General features: G+C 57.7%; 1 protein-coding gene across 4 annotated transcripts in view; it reads right to left on the minus strand.

The window, feature by feature from the left end:
• Positions 1 to 5,184: 5,184 nt before the first annotated feature.
• RADIL (Rap associating with DIL domain) overlaps positions 5,185 to 15,733 on the minus strand; it is an 80,525-nt gene continuing 69,976 nt past the window's right edge. For 2 of the 4 annotated variants that reach the window (XM_001088292.5, XM_077996067.1), the window contains exons 10-15: positions 10,521 to 10,671; positions 8,469 to 8,668; positions 7,736 to 8,078; positions 6,255 to 6,394; positions 5,710 to 5,849; positions 5,185 to 5,561 (exon numbers count right to left, since the gene is read on the minus strand). In XM_001088292.5, coding sequence (XP_001088292.3) covers positions 5,459 to 5,561; positions 5,710 to 5,849; positions 6,255 to 6,394; positions 7,736 to 8,078; positions 8,469 to 8,668; positions 10,521 to 10,671 — 1,077 coding nt within the window. In that variant the 3' untranslated portion in view covers positions 5,185 to 5,458. Of the gene's footprint in view, positions 5,562 to 5,709; positions 5,850 to 6,254; positions 6,395 to 7,735; positions 8,079 to 8,432; positions 8,669 to 10,520; positions 10,672 to 15,733 lie in introns of all 4 variants that reach the window. The other 2 variants (XM_077996064.1, XM_077996065.1) reach the window with 1 other exon arrangement.

A 15,733-nucleotide genomic window follows, 5' to 3' on the forward strand; every position in this document is an offset into this window, starting at 1 on the left:
TAAGCGTCTGTGTGAAGAGTGCGCAGTTAGTTCCCTTACCTGCCTTGCACCCTGGGGAGAGGGCCAGGGATTGGAGGCCCTGCAGCTGCTGCCAGTCCTGGGGGCTCAGCCGAGTGCGCCGCTGCTGCTGCAGAAACCAGGTCATTTGTGCACAGCCCAGAAGGCAGTGACGGGAGTTCCCAGGGGTGGTCACTGCGCTGGATGGTGCGCTTGGTCAGTGCCCTTTTTGATGCCCTTGAATAGCTTGAAGATGAAGGAGAGGGGCCGGGGAGGGCTGCAGGCGCTGTCGCCTGTGCAGGCTGCAGCCTCTGGCCATTCTGAGGGAAAGTCCCAGGGAGCCACCTGAGTGGAGCTCAGAGCACTGGATTCGCGCGAAGGGGAGGTGCCTGGTTGTGCGGCCCCGGCCCCGCCACCTTCCTGGGCCTTGTGCTCCTACCCGCCGGGCCATCGAGGCACAGCTGCGTCCCACGTTCCGCTGGGTGCCTGGGACGGGCTCAGCCGCCAGGGGGCGCCGCCGCCCCGCGAGCCTCGCGCCCCGCCCCCAGACTCACTCCCGGTTCTGGCTCCGCCCTCGGTCCCCAATTTTGCTCTGGCCCCGCCCGCCTCCCTCCAGCCTCGGCCCCGCCCCGGGTCCCCCATCGCTCCGCGGCTAAGAAACCAAGCACTGAAGGCGGCTGCGGGGTCCTGCCCCTCGCCTAGCCTCAGGACTACGGGGGGAGGGGGCGAGTGACGCGCAAGGGGCAGAGCAGGGGACACCGTGCGGGCACAGGAGCTCCCCAGACGCCCGGGCCGAACCCGCGGGGTCCTCACCGCCAGGTTCCAGCCCAGGAGGCGCTCGCCCGCCCCGCAGCCTGGGCCTGGGGTCGCGTTCCGAGCTCCAGGGCGAGTGGTGTCCCCCGCGGCGGAGCAGGCTGGCCCCAGGACAGCCCAGGGTCGCTGAGCTGGGGTCGCAGGAAAGGCTGGCGCTGGCAGGCGCTTCCTTCAGCAGCGCTGTGTTTGTGTTTCCACGTGGAAACACAGCAGTGCACGTGTAGAATTGTGCACACCAGGGCGTGCGTGCACACGTGCATGCACGTGCGCGGGTCTCAGGATCGCTTCCCCGCGCGGTGCACGACCCAGTCTGCAGCAGGGTGTCTGGGGGAGCTGCTGGGCCCATCCTGAAACTCAGAGAGCGCGGGGCTGCCCCTAGCCTAGCCTCGGAATGAGTCTCCCACTGAGTCCCCAGCTCCCCTCCTGCCCTGGGGCGGGGCTTCCCTGACCGGAAGGCGTCGGGGCTGTCCTGGCTCCCAGCTGCCAGGCATTCATGGGGCCACCGCCCAGGCCAGCTGGTGCTGAGTCCGCAGCCCATGCAACTGCGCCGGGCTTAGGACGGGGAGTGTGGTTTGCGGGGCCGTCCCACTCATGTGAGTGACAAGAAGGAGCTCATGGCCACAGGACTCCGAGGGCACGACCCCAGCCTAGGGAGGAGCGGCCTCCAGGTGGCCTCCAGGAGGCAACTGGGAAAGGGGCAAAGCTTACCAGCTCTCAATTTTTAAAAATAAACTTTGAAATTTTAGAATAGTCTCAGATTTGCAGAAAAGATGATGAAGCTTAGAAACATTATATGCTAAGTGAAAGAATCCAGACCCAAGGCCACATACTGCATGACTCATGTCAGAGGCGTGGGAACCAGAGCAACTCCATCTTGAATAGGGGTTGGGTAAAACCAGGCTGAGACCTGCGGAGCTGCATTCCCAGGAGGATAGGCGTTCTTAGGGGATGAGACAGGAGGTCAGCGCAAGGTACAGGTTCAAGATACAGGTCCCGAAGACGCTCCTGATAAAACAGGATGCTATAGAGAAGCTGCAACCACGGTGATCTCCAGTCATCCTCGCTGCTCATTAGCCGCTAATTATCATGCATTAGCATGCTAAAAGACACTCCCACCAGCGCACTGACAGTTTCTAAATGCCATGGCAACGTCAGGAAGTTATCCTATGTAGTCTAAAAAGGTGAAGGACCCTCAGTTCTGGGAAATCTTCATCCCTTTCCTAGAAAACTCATGAATAATCCACCCCTTGTTTAGCATATAATCAAGAAATAACTATAAGTATACTCAGTCTAGCAGCTCATGCTGCTGCTCTGCCTATGGACTGCACCCTCTGCCTCCCGGGTTCAAGTGATTCTCCTGCCTCAGCCTCCCAAGTAGTTGGGATTACAGGCGCGTGCCACCATGCCCGGCTAATTTTTGTATTTTTAGTAGAGACGGGATTTCACCATGTTGGCCAGGCTGGTCTCAAATTCCTGACCTCCCGCCTCGGTCTCCCAAAGTGCTGGGATTATAGGCATGAGCCACTGCACCCGGTTGTTTTGTTTCTTTACTTTCTTAATAAACTTGCTTTCACTTTATGGACTTGCCCTGAATTTTTCCTTGCTCGAGGTTCGAGAACCTTCTCTTGGGGTCTGGATCAGGACCCTTTTCTGATAACACATGAAGTATCCACAAGAGGTGTAGCCACAGAGGCAGAAAGTGGGTTCGCGGTTGCCAGGGCCTAGGGGCAGAAGGGAATGGGGAGGCATGTTTTCCCCTTGGGAAGTGACAACAATGTTTTAAAACTAGACAGTGGTGATGGTTGCATAACACTGTGAACGTGCTACTTGCCACTGAATTATAACTTTAAATAGTTAACTGTATGTGAATTTCATTTTAATTTAAAAAGTGGTGACAACTGAATATGCACCAAGCATAACTGGTATATTAATAGTAACAAGTCAATGTCAGTTTTCAGGTTTTGCTGCCGTGCAGCAGGGGGAGAAGTTGGTGGAGGTACACGGGACTCTGCTATTTTTGCAGCTTCCTTTGGATCTATAATTATGTCAAAATAAAATGCTTTTAAAACACAAAAACAGGCCGGGCGCGGTGGCTGACGCCTGTCATCCCAGCACTTTGGGAGGCCAAGGCGGGCAGATCACCTGAGGTCAGGAGTTTTGAGACTAGCCTGGCCAACCTGGTGAAACCTGGTCTCTACTAAAAATACAAAAATTAGCTGGGCGTGGTGGCGGGTGCCTGTAATCCCAGTCAGGAGGCTGAGGCAGGAGAATCACTTGAACCTGGGAGGCAGAGGTTGCAGTGAGCTGTATTGCACCATTGCACTTCAGCCTGGGTGACAAGAGTGAAACTCCATTAAAACAAACAAACCAACCCAAAAAACAAAACACCCATAAGAAGTGTTACTTTTTAAAGTGTTGTGGATTGTCTGGGGCCCAGCTGAGAAGTCGTTATGTTCTACGTAGGATCCCACTACGTGGGATCACTCGTGGGACTGCATTCGCCTGGATGCTCAGCATACAGTGGCAGCCCTCAAGAGTCCTGCACCTCAGCTGGGCGCTTCAGTGGCCAGGGGCTGGCTGGGCCTCCCGGACTTCACGGGGCCTCCCTTCCTTGGGTTGAAGCCAAGAACTTCCTTCCATGGATGCTGAGTTCCAGGAGCATGAAAACAGAAGCCAAAGGCCCTTGAGTCTGGCTTGGAAGTCCCAGAATATCACTTACGCTGCATCCTATTGTTCGGAGCAAGTCAGAAGGTCGGAGAATATTGCAGAGAAGAAGAGATAAGCCCCTTCTCTTTGTGGGAGGAACTGTTGGTGGCCACTTTTGGAAATGCCTTGCCACTGTCTTTCCTCTGGCCACTACAGTCCACACCCCTCCCACATAAAAAATATACTCAACCCCCTTCCACTGTAAGGCATCAAATCCGAGTCCAGCATCCTGGGATCTGCACCAGGTCCAGAAATGCAGATGGTCCAGAGCTGTGAGACATTCTCAGCAGTGCTAACACACACGCTGTGGGAATTCTAGGAAAAGAAAGAGAACAAGGCCAGGCACGGTGGCTCATGCCTGTAATCCCAGCACTTTGGGAGGTCAAGGCGGGCAGATCACTTGATGTCAGTTCGAAATCAGCCTGGCCGGCCAACATGGTGAAACCCCGTCTCTACTAAAAATACTAAATTAAAATTAGCCAGGCGTGGTGGCGTGTGCCTGTAGTCCCAGCTACTCAGGAGACTGAGGCAGGAGAATTGCTTGAACCTGGGAAGCGGAGGTTGCAGTGAGCTGAGATCGCACCACTGCACTCCAGCCTGGGTGACAGAGCGAGACTCTGTCTCATAAAAAAATTAAATAAATATTTATATATTTATAAAAGACATGAATATATTACATATAATATATAATATACAAATTATTATATAAATTATTTTATATATAACATCTTAAATATATATACATACACATTATATATATATATATTTTATCCAGTATTTTTGGAACCTGGCAGTGGTCGCCTTTTGGAGCCAGGCGCAATGGGGTGCCGCACACAGAACTGGGCCGGACGCGCTGCACCTCGCAGTAGTGCACACCAGGGGGCAGCGTGGGGCTGCACGAGGCCCAGGGCCTGGGACGGACCCAGGACACCAATTTGGGGACCCCGCGCGGACCTCTGTCCCCGTGAGGGAAGCATCTGCAACTGACTGACCGGGACCCTCTTCCCCAGGGTCTCTCTGTTGCTATCAAAGATGACCCTGGGCCACCAGTTCCACCACAGCGAGGAGGGCGTGGAAGCCGCCCGCACCCAGTCCACGGAGCTGCTGACCCCGCTGAAGATGCCCAACTACCCGCGCTGTCACCGCGAGGCCGGTCCTGCGCACGGTCAGCTGGCTGGTGGAGAGGGACGCCGGCCTCCTGCCCAGGTTAGGGCCGGAGGGCGAGGATTAAGGGCCTGGGGCCACCAGCCTGGTATTAGGGCCAAGCTGGTGGCTTTCTTAGGGGAGAGGAACTCGGGAGGGAGCAGGAGTCCTGGGAGAGGAGGCAGGGCCCAGGCTGGGCTTGGGAAAGGCCCGTCCACTTTCCAACCCCTGGGTGTCTAGACCTTTCTCTGGGGCCTGTGCTGAGCAGCAGGATCAGAAGCCCAGTGGCCTCTGTGCCAGGTCTGGTCCCTGCTCCAGCTGTGAGGGGCTCCTGGAGCTGCTTCCGGCAGTGCCCTGTGTCTGGGCGGGGCGGGGGCAGGGAGAATCGGTTCAGATGATCCCCTGATAACAGCAGTTGCTGCATTCCCCCGTGCCGGTGGCAGGCAGAGGCCACGGGCAGCCCCTGCAGCCCCTCCGAGCGGCCCACGCCTGCTACCCGAGATGAGACCCCAGCAGGTCACCCTCTAAGAACGGGAAAAATAGTTTATTGAATCCGTACTTCTCCATTAAAGTCTTTAAACATAAAAGCTCTGTAACAAACATCACAACGTCGCGTCATCTACCATATAAATAAAACCTACACTGAGACGCATGTTATCAACAGGCGTGTCCCCAAGGTGAGGCTCCCCACCTGGGACCCGACTTGGTCAGTTACAAAACAGGGATGAAGGCGGGAGGAAGCCCCGTGTCACCAGGCAGGACCGGGCGCCGGGCGTGTGGGGGTGTCCTCGCAGTCCCCCTAGGGGGGTGTGCGGAAATGGATCTTCTTGGCTGTTTCCACGTCAGACTTGGCAACCAGGAACCGCATCTTCTTCCCGCCGTGACGGATCAGGTCCACGGCTCTGAAATCCACGCCAGAGGTGGGGGTTGGAGAGGAGGGCACCAGGGGAGCCCCACAGGGTGCAGCCGGGCCTCTCCTGCTACCCCAGGTCCCCTCCCCTGAGCAGGGCGTCTGGGAGGAAGGGCCGGGCGTGCATGCCGTAGGGGTACCTCAGGTAGCCAAGGCCCAGGAGGCTGCTGCCGTTCACCTCCAGGATTCGGTCCCCTAGCGACAGGCGCCCATCGGCCGCTGCGGGGCTGCCTGGGAGCAGGGTCTGGATGTAGAGCCCGGGGGCGCCGAGGCGTGTGTGCTGGGGACAAGCAGAGGCCTCAGAGCTCTGCAGGCCCCTGACTCTCACTGTCCCCAGCGAGGACCCCCGCAGCCCCTCCCTTGGCACCTACAGGCCCCTGCCTGGCATCCAGCCAGGCCCACTCATGGTTTCACGTGTCCCTCCAGAAAAGCAGTGGACACCACAGTCCCCACAGGCCCAGGACAGACCCCAAAGGCTTGAGGACAGAGGCAAGAGACAGCAGGCCCAGGGGGCACGGCCGTTGGATAGGCCAGGTCCTCCGTCCCAGCTGCAGGAACCACCCCACTCTCATCCCCAAAGGCCTTCCTGTAGCCCTGTGGCCACGCAAGCTGCAGCCAGGCTCGCATGAACGGCAGAAGCCAGGCAGCCTGCACGGGGGTGGGGCGGGGGTCCTGGGCCTCTCACCATCCCGTCGATCAGGCCCATCCCCAGCCCGGAGGGGCCTCGTTCCAGCTCCACGGTGAAGACGTAGCAGAAGTCCTCAGTGCTGGAGCTGCGACTGGATGGGGCTGGAGGGGACTCGTCCTCAGGGGCTGCAGAGTCTCCTGGGTGGGGGCCGGGAAAGGTGGGTGGGAGTGAGGCGCCAGGAGTCAGGATGAGGAACAGGATGTCCTAGCCTGGCTGCCTCTGCAGGAGGTTAGGGACTGGACGGCCTCCTGTGGCTCCCAGGAGACACTGTTCAGGCACAATGTGACCGGCGACCCAGACACTAGGGTCAGGGTCTGCCTGTGAACGACACCCCACGTCCCCTGAAGGAGCACCTCAGTCCCCGCCCCTCGCAGCCCCAGGACACTGGCCTCTCTGGGGGACGGCTGTTTTCCGGCTCTGGGGCCCCAAGTGGTTCTGTGCTGCCTCCTCAGCAATCTCTGCGCTTCTTCCTCCTCCTCCCTCCACACCCAGATGTGACCATGTGCACCCCAAGGGTTCCCGCCGCTGACCAGACTGGGGCCCCAGGCCCTAGCCCAGCCCAGCCTAAGCACCTGCCCTGAGGGCCACCAGCTGCTGCCCTCTCCATAATGGCGATCCCGCCGCGAGGGCACTTGGGTCAGAGACGAGCTGTGCCCCTGAGCAGGTGGCCTGCCTGGGACCCAGCTCTGCCAAGTGGCCCCAAGCCACAGGGGACACTCTGAACTCTGCACACGCACCCAGGACACTTCACTCCTGCAGGGCACACCCAACCCCTTCACACGGGGCCAGGGCCACTTGGGCTGCCGCACCCTCAATGCCCTCCCCAGCCTAGCCCGGCTGTGCACGCACACTCATGCACACATACCCTCACAACCATGCACACACGTGCAAGCATGCCCATGCACACGTGCACTTACAGCCATGCACACACACCCATGCGCACAGATGCACACACAGTGCACACCATGCAGACACCCAGGCACACAGAGATGGACACACAAGCACATCCACGCACACACCCATGCACACACGCACCAGCACACCCATGCACCTGTGAACGCACCTATCCACACGCACAAGCACACAGGCACACGCAGGCCCTGCCCCAGAGGGCTCCAGCTCCACCTCCTCCCTGAAGACCTCTGGGTTCCCCTTCAGCACATCCTCTCCACTGGCTCAGACATCCCTTCCTCCGCCCAGTGCAGGAGTGACTCTGAGCTTTCTAGACCCTCTCTCTCCGAGATCACAAAGAGTATCTGCCCAAGACGTGTCAGCGACTGAGCAACCATGTGGCCCAGCTCCTGGGGGGCTGAGCTGCCCTGAGTCCTCTCCATCTGGCCCCATCCCAGGTTGCAGGTGTCTGTGGGGCAGGTACTGAAAGCCAGGACCCCAAGGGTGGAATGACCCCAGGGGACCGGCCATCACGGTGCTGTGTGGGTCTGGGGTGGGTTCCCGCTTGAGCACCAGGCAGGCCTCACCTTCCAGAGCTGCGCCCCGGAGGCCGCTGGGTCCGTTCCTCTGCCTTTCTGGGAGCGCTTTTCCGCAGGGGCCACCAGACTCTGCCCAGTCGGGGTCCCCAGGCTCAGGGCCGAGTGGAGTGCTGGGAGGCGTGAGCAAGCAGGACGAGTCTGTGTGCGCAGGGCCAGTCTGGGAGCCCCCACGGCTGGGTTGCCTTCCAGGGGGTGCCTGTGCCCAGGGAGCCCCTCTCAAGGGAAGAGTACGCTCTGGGGCAGCTTCCCGGGCTGCTGGGCCAGGGTCCCTGGAAGCCAGGGGGCAGCTCGGGGCCTCTGGATGCCCGTCAGGGATTGCGTGGTGCATACCCTGGGGAGAGGAAGGGTGACAACTCAGGCAGAGGAGAGGTGGCCCGATGGGCACAGCACTTGGGCAACTGGGCAGCCTGCAGGCAGAAGGGCCGCCAGGCTGTGGGGGCAGAAGTCAGAAAAGGACTCCTGGCAGCCTGTGCAGCCTGAGACGTGCAAGAGGCAAAGGGCTTCCCCCGCATTGGTAAGCACGGCCTGCGGTGGACCAGGACTCCCGGGGTTCCCAGAGCTCTGGCCTGCTGTCCCCAGCCCAGCTCCCAGGCCCTCTCCTGTCCTCTTGCACCTAGGGGCACGCTGTCTGGGCCCCTTCCCCGGGTACCTCAGGGCACGCTGGATGAGTCCCCTCCCCGGGTACCTCGGGGCACGCTGGCTGGGCCCCCTCCCCGGATACCTCGGGGCACGCTGGCTGGGGGGCCCCACTGCCAGGGCTGCCAGGGCTGGCTCTGCTCCGCAGGCCCCACAGAAAGTGGCGGATGTACAGCAGGTGCTGGTAGATGCTGTCGTCCAGGCAGTTGGCTTCCAAGTCCACCTGGAAGCCCTCGCTGGGCAGGACGATGGGTGGGGGGTTCTCGTAGGACTCCAGGACATCCTCTGTGGGGCAGAGAGGATGCCCGTGATGGCCACAGGAGAAGGTGCCTCCCTCGCCAGGCCACCCCGCCCAACGGTGTGGGAACCCAGGGGTCAGCAGATTGAGCTCTGAGTCCCCTGACCTATGGACACAGGAGGCTGGGATCCTGGCCACAGTAACTGGACCCACCCTAGGACTCATCCCTTCTGAATCCTCGCTGACCACCCGGTGTGACGTCCGAGCTGCTCAGGACTGAGAACAAGGCCTTGTAGCCAGGAACCCTCCAGCCCCACTGAGCGGCTCTGCACTGGGTCTGTCTCTGCCCCACTGGTTTCTGATGGTGTCCACGGGTAACTGGAGCTCCCCCAGCCCCACTGAGCTGGACGCAAGCTCTCCCAGGTGCTGCCAGGGCCGGAGCCGACTGCCTCCCTACAGGAATCACGGGACCCAAACGGCCTGTGTGCGGGCTGTTCTCTGTCCCCTGGAACGCGAGCACTTTTCAAGCGACAGAAGAGTGCGTGCGTACTGAGCTCCTAGCCCCCAGCACAGAATTCAGGCCACAGAAATGAATCAATGAGGAGGGAGGACTTAGAAGGTGTCAGGTGGAGCCAGGGGTCCTGTTCAGAGATGTTCTCCAGGCCCAGTGCCAGGTGACCGGGGGCCACGGAACGGCATCCAAGGCCCCGTCGCCTCTGTGCCTCCCACCATCCCGTACTCTGTTTTGTTGATGTGTTATACATAATGCGAATGATGGGAGATGTGTGTATAATCTCACATTAAAATGCACCCCTGGCGGGCGCGGTGCCTCACACCTGTAATCCCAGCACTTTCAGAGGCCCAGGCAGGCGGATCACCTGAGGTCAGGAGTTCAAGAGCAGCCTGGCCAACAGGGTGAAACCTAGTCTCTACCAAAAACACAAAAATTAGCCAGGCGTGGTGGCAAGCACCTATAATCCCAGCTACCTGGGAGACTGAGGCAGGAGAATGGCTTGAACCCAGGAGGCAGAGGTTGCAGTGAGCCAAGATCGCCCCACTGCACTCCAGCTTGGGTGACACAGCGAGACTCTGTCTCGATCAATCAATCAATCAATCAATCAATCAATAAAATGCATCGTTGGTCAGGCACGGTGGCTCACGTCTGTAATCCCAGCACTTTGGGAGGCTGAGGAGGGCGAATCACCTAGGTAAGGAGTTCGAGACCAGCCTGGCCAAGATGGTGAAACCCGTCTCTGCTCAAAATACAAAAATTAGCCAGGCGTGGTGACAAGCACCTGTGATCCCAGCTACTCCGGAGGCAGGAGAGTCGCTTGAACCTGGGAGGCGGAGGTTGCAGTGAGCCAAGACTGCGCCACTGCACTCTAGCCTGGATGACAGAGCGAGACTCTGTCTCAAAAAAAAAATAAATTAAAAAAAGATAAAATAAAATGCACCCCTATGTATGTGTGTACACATATATATGCACACAGACCCCTCCGTATGGACACGTGTGCCTGCATGTGCACATACATGGCTCACGTGCTCAGGGATGCTTCCCCACGGCTGTGTGCCGCCGCTGCTCCCTTCCTGGGCAGCCACACAACATGGGGAGGCCCCATCCTCCGGCTCCGTGAGGGAACGAGGGGGCCTTGGACCTGAGCCTGGAGTCTGGAACTTGGGCATGGACTCTCGGCTCCTTGACTCCCCCACGGAGGAGTTCCCTGGATCCCCAGGTGGGGGAGGGGGCAGGGGGTCCTCCCAGTGGAGCCTTCTCTAGGGAGGTCCCCAGGAGAGAGGGCCCCCATACTCCACTTCAGATGGGATGAGAGCGTGCTGCCTTCAGCCTCAGGGCGAGTCTCTGGAGTCCCCAGCCCTCTCCTGCCCTGGGGCAGAGCTTACCTGACCTGAAGGCCTCAGGACTGTCCTGGGCCCCCGGCTCCCAGGTGCTCACGGGGCCCATGGCCGAGGCCAGCTGGTAGTGAGTCAGCAGTCGGTGCAGCTGTGCTGGGCTCAGGGCGGGGAACGCGGCCCGCAGGGCTGTCCAGCTCATCTGGGTGACAAGAAGGAGCTCATGGTCACAGGTCTCTGGGTGCAGACCCCAGCCCAAGGAGGGATGGCTCCATGGGTAGCCAGCTGAGGGGCCCTGTGGTCTTCACTCCCACCAGGGACCATCTGTGAGAGGGACGGTGTCACTGCAGCAGTTCATCCCTGGCACTTCCTAGGGCAGTTGCTCCAGGGAGAGGCCAGCCGGTGCCATCGGGAACCCCCTGCCCGGGGAACCCACCCCTGCCTCAAGCAAGGGCCCGCCTCACACGGCGGCCGCCAACCAGAGAAACCACTACTGGGAAATGAATAGTGAAATCAGATTCCTGCCTCCAACAGTGTAAAAGAAGTCAATCAAGTCGGCTAAAAACCTGACTGGAAGGCAGGGGCATTCATCATTTAGGTGACAGGAGGCAGGGAAAGCATTTGTTTGTTTGTTTTTTGAGACAGAGTCTCACGCTGTCACCCAGTTTGGGGTGCAGTGGCTCAATCATAGCTCACCGCAGCCTCGACCTCCCAGGATCAAGTAATCCTGCACCTCAGCCTCCTGAATAGCTGGGACCACAGGCTTGCACCATCATGTCCAGCTAGTTGTGTTTTTTTTTGGTAGAGATGGGGGTCTCACTATGTTGGTCTCAAACTTCAGGCTGGTCTCAAATTCCTGGCCTCAAGTGATCCTCCTGCCTCAGCCTCCCAAAGTGTTGGAATTGCAGGTATGAGCCACTGCGCCTGGCCCGGGAAAACGTTGTAGGCAAGACAGAAAGCCTACATGTAAGGAAAGGGTGGATTCCTTCAATAAAATTAAACAGCCTCTGCGGCCCCCTGGGACCTCTGTCATCGTCCTTCTGGGGTTCCCTTCCCCAGCTCCCAGCCGGTTCTTATTTTCTGGAATCCCATTTCTTCAGCTCTCTGGTTTGTCCTGTTTCTATGGAATAGATCTTCTAGTAGCTTCCCAAAAGGGGCGCATCGCAGGAAAACGGCTACCCTGCCTGCTGGAACTGTCTTCACCTCCACGCTGGACTGGTCATCTGGCTGGCACAGAACTCCAGGTCAGAGGACGTCACCATTCGGAGTCTTCAGGTGCTGCTTTGTCCTGTGACTCCTGTGCTGCTCGTCCAAAAGCATCCTGAGTGCAGATCTTCAGGATCCGCCTTGTACCGATTCTTGTCTGGAAGCCTGTGGGTTCTCTGTGCCCATCGTCCTGAAGTCCTGGGATGCTGAGTTTCCGTGCAAGCCCAGTCTTGGTAGCAGCTCCTGCCCGCTGATGTGCGGCTCTGGAAACTGCCTGCACCTGCCTTCCCCGTGCCCTCCGCCCCTCTGCTGGCTCTTTCTGGACTCCCACTGTTTGGATGTTGGCCTCGTCGATGGGTCCCCTCTGTTCTCACCTTTGCTTCCTCTCTCTGTTTCTCTCCCATGTGTTTTTCTGCCCACATCCAGGGGCCTGGGCTGTGGCTACCAGATGTCCACATTGAAGGACAATCAGTGTCTCGGGCGTCGTGCGGGAAGGACGAGGGCACAGCACTGGCCGCCCCCCAGCCTTGGCATGTCCTCCTCCAACACCGCCAGCCCCCACCACCACTTCAAGAAAGCCTCTGGTTTGCCCGGGGGTGGTTCTGTTTGATTGTGAGTTCCTAGAACCTTCTCTACTCCCACTTCTGTGCTTGGTCCAGGGTTGGTGTCAGAGGGGGCCAGAGGTTGGGGCCAATATATTAGCTTCAAGGGAACAGAACTCTCTTCCCTCCTCCTCCCTCTCCTTCTCCCCCTGCCTCTGTCTCTCTCTCCTCTCCTCCTTCCTCTCCTCTCTCTCTTCCCTCCTTCCTCCCTCTCCTTCTCCCCCACTCCGTCTCTCTCTCCTTCCTCCTCCCTCTCCTTCTCTGTCCCCTCCCTTTCCTTTCCCTCCCTGTCTCTCTCTCCCCTCCTTCCTCCCGCTCCTTTCTCTCCCTCCCTGCGTCTCTCTCCCCTCCCTCCTGCCTCTCCTTCTCCCTGTCCTTCCCTGTCTCTCTCCCCTCCTCCTCCCTCTCCCTTTCTTCCTCCCTTCTCCTGCTCTCCTCCCTCTCTTTTTCTCCCTTCTTACTCCCCTGCCTACCCCCGCATCCCTCCGCCCTCTCTCTCTGCCCACTCCTCACTCTCCACTCTAGTGGTCCGGGGAGTTTTCTTCCCACCCGCTGCACAGCTTTTTATTTCTGCTTCCACAGTTTTATTTTCCAAGACTCCTCTTATTCTCTCATGGATAGAATCTTATTATTATTTTATGGATACTATATATCTTGTCTTATTTTTATGAGGCTATAAGTGACTTTTTCACCAAGCTTCTCCCTGAATTGTCTGTTTCAGGAGTCATCAAACTAGGGCCAGCAAGGCCTATTTTTACAGGGCCCCCAAGCTAGAAATGGTTTTCACGTTTTTAAAGCGTTTGAGAAGAACAAAACAAAGAAGGAGATGAGACCGAGACAAAAGCGGCCGCAGAGCCCGAAGTCCTCACGGCTTGGCCCTTTACAAGAAGCAGCCCACGGCCCTGGTCTGCTCCTTCCAACGCGGCTGTCTCTCCGCGTCTCCTTTAGACGCTCTACTTAGGATGCGGGGCGCAGGGCGGGCGCTTCCCGGCCTCAGCGTGGGGAGGCCCGGCTGCTTCTGGAAGACCCTTGGCGCTGTCCCCCACCTCCCTGGGCTGTCCCTGCAGACTCGGGCCTGACCATCTCCCGCAGGGGCGCTCGGGCCGGGCTGCCGAGCTGGGTGAGAGGCTGGGGCCCCCTTTCCAGCACGAGGTTCCTGCCCTCAGCTCGGCCTAGTTTCCCCAGCCAGGAGAACTCCTGTTTTCAACGTTCTAGAAATATCCCCGCCCAGCTGAGCAGGGAGAGGCAGAGATCCTGAGAATCGCTGCTGCCTCCTTTCCGTGCACACAGAAAACCACACATCTGACACACACAGCCCAACCAGCTTCCCCCGAGGAACACGCCTGTGTACCCAGTCCCAAGAACAAGAACCAGAATGTGGGCCGGGGCAGCTCAGGAGCCCCCAGGCCCGTCCGGGCACCATGGCAGGTCCTGCCGCACCTCCAGCCCTGCAGACACGCTCCTCGCACCCGACTCCTTCAGCTCCACCTGCCCTTTCAGGAGTATTTTATATCTTATCTTATTTATTTATCTATTTAGAGACGGGGTCTTGCTCTGTCGCCCAGGCTGGGGTGCAGTGGTGTGATCTTGGCTCACCGCAAGCTCCATCTCCCGGGCTCCAGTGATTCATGTGTCTCAGCCTCCTGAGTAGTTGCCTAATTTTTATATTTTTACACCACGCCTGGCTAATTTTTCTATTTTTAGTAGAGATGGGGTTTCACTGTGGTGGCCAGGCTGGTCTCGAACTCCTGACCTCAGGTGATCCACCCACCTCGGCCTCCCAAACTGCTAGGATTACAGGCGTCAGCCACCACGCCTGGCCTTATTTATTTTATTTTCTTTTATTATTTAAATTTATGGCAGGGTCTTACTCTGTCACCCAGGCTGGAGTGCAGTGGCATGATCACAGCTCACTGCAGACCTCCCGTGCCTAAACGATTCTCCTGCCTCAGCCTCCCGAGTAGCTGGGAGCCACAGGTGCACACCACCAGGCCTGGCTAATTTAAAAAAAGGTATGTTTGGAAAGACGATGTGGGGGTGGTCTTGCTATGTCACCCAGGCTGGTCTGGAGCTCCTGAGCTCAAGTGATCCTCCTGCCTTGGCCTCCCTAAGTGCCCAGCCGACCGCTCAGGTGTGTCTGTGGCTCCTCCGAACCAGTTTACTCAGTCACGTTGCTCTGCCGTATTTCACTGTGCTGAAGAGACTGCTTTATTCATCCATCATGTTGTTGATAAATAGAAGATGGGTTTTTCCCAGTCTGGGGCGGTTACGAGTGGTGCCACTGGAAGCATCCCTAAGCGGGCCGTGGCGAGGGACCCACGGAAGCATCTCCATCCGGGGAATTGCTCAATCAGAGCACACGCACTCGGTCAGCTTCGGCCGACGCTGCCAGACGGCTTTCCAAAGTGGCGAGCCTCATTTACAACCTCGCCAGGAACACCTGAGGGTTCAAACCACTGCATCTCCTCACCAGTGCCTGGCTTTCTTCCTTTCAACCATTCTGATGTGTTCGGTGTTTAAAATGCTGAGATTAGGCCGGGCGCGGTGGCTCACACCTATAATCCCAGCACTTTGGGAATCCGAGGTGGGCGGATCACCTGAGGTCGGGAGTTCGAGAACAGCCTGGTCAACATGGTGAGACTCTGTCTCTACTAAAAATACAAAAATTAGCTGAGTGTGGTGATGCGTGCCTGTAATCCCAGCTACTCAAGAGACCAAGGCAGGAGAATCGCTTGAACCCAGGAGGTGGAGGTTGCAGTGAGCTGAGATCACACCACTGCACTCCATCCAGCCTGGATGACAGAGCGAGACTCCGTCTCAAAAAAAAAAAAAAAAAAAAAAGTAAAAAAATCTGCTGAGGTTAGTTTTTGCTTTTGTTTTTTAAGGTTAGTCAAGTGAAGCAATGGGAGTGGAGAAGAAACAAGAAAATCTGTAACTGGTTGTGATGAATTAGTTCTAAACACCAATGCACTCGGACCAGCCTGAAACGTGGAGAGTTTGGGCTGCGTTTCTCTGATGACGAATGAAATTGTCCATCTTTCATGCGTAATTCTTTCTTATAGCCCCTTTTCGGGTTTTGGCATCAAGGTATTACTGGTGTTTTAAAGTGAGATAGGGTTTCCTCTTTTTCTACTTTCTGGTAAGAATTTGAGTACTAATGGTATTATTTCTTCTTTTTTTTTGGAGACTGAGTCTGGCTCTATCGCCCAGGCTGGAGTGCAGTGGGGTGATCTCGGCTCACTGCAAGCTCCGCGTCATTCTCCTGCCTCAGCCTCCTGAGTAGCTGGGACTACAGGCGCCCGCCACCACGCCCGGCTAATTTTTTGGTATTTTAGTAGAGATGAGGTTTCACCATGTTAGCCAGGATGGTCTCGATTTCCTGACCTCGTGATCCGCCTGCCTCGACCTCCCAAAATGCTGGGATTACAGGCGTAAGCCACCACGCCCGGCCTATTT

The sequence above is a fragment of the Macaca mulatta genome, chromosome 3 (genome assembly GCF_049350105.2).
Source record: "Macaca mulatta isolate MMU2019108-1 chromosome 3, T2T-MMU8v2.0, whole genome shotgun sequence".
NCBI lineage: Eukaryota > Metazoa > Chordata > Mammalia > Primates > Cercopithecidae > Macaca > Macaca mulatta.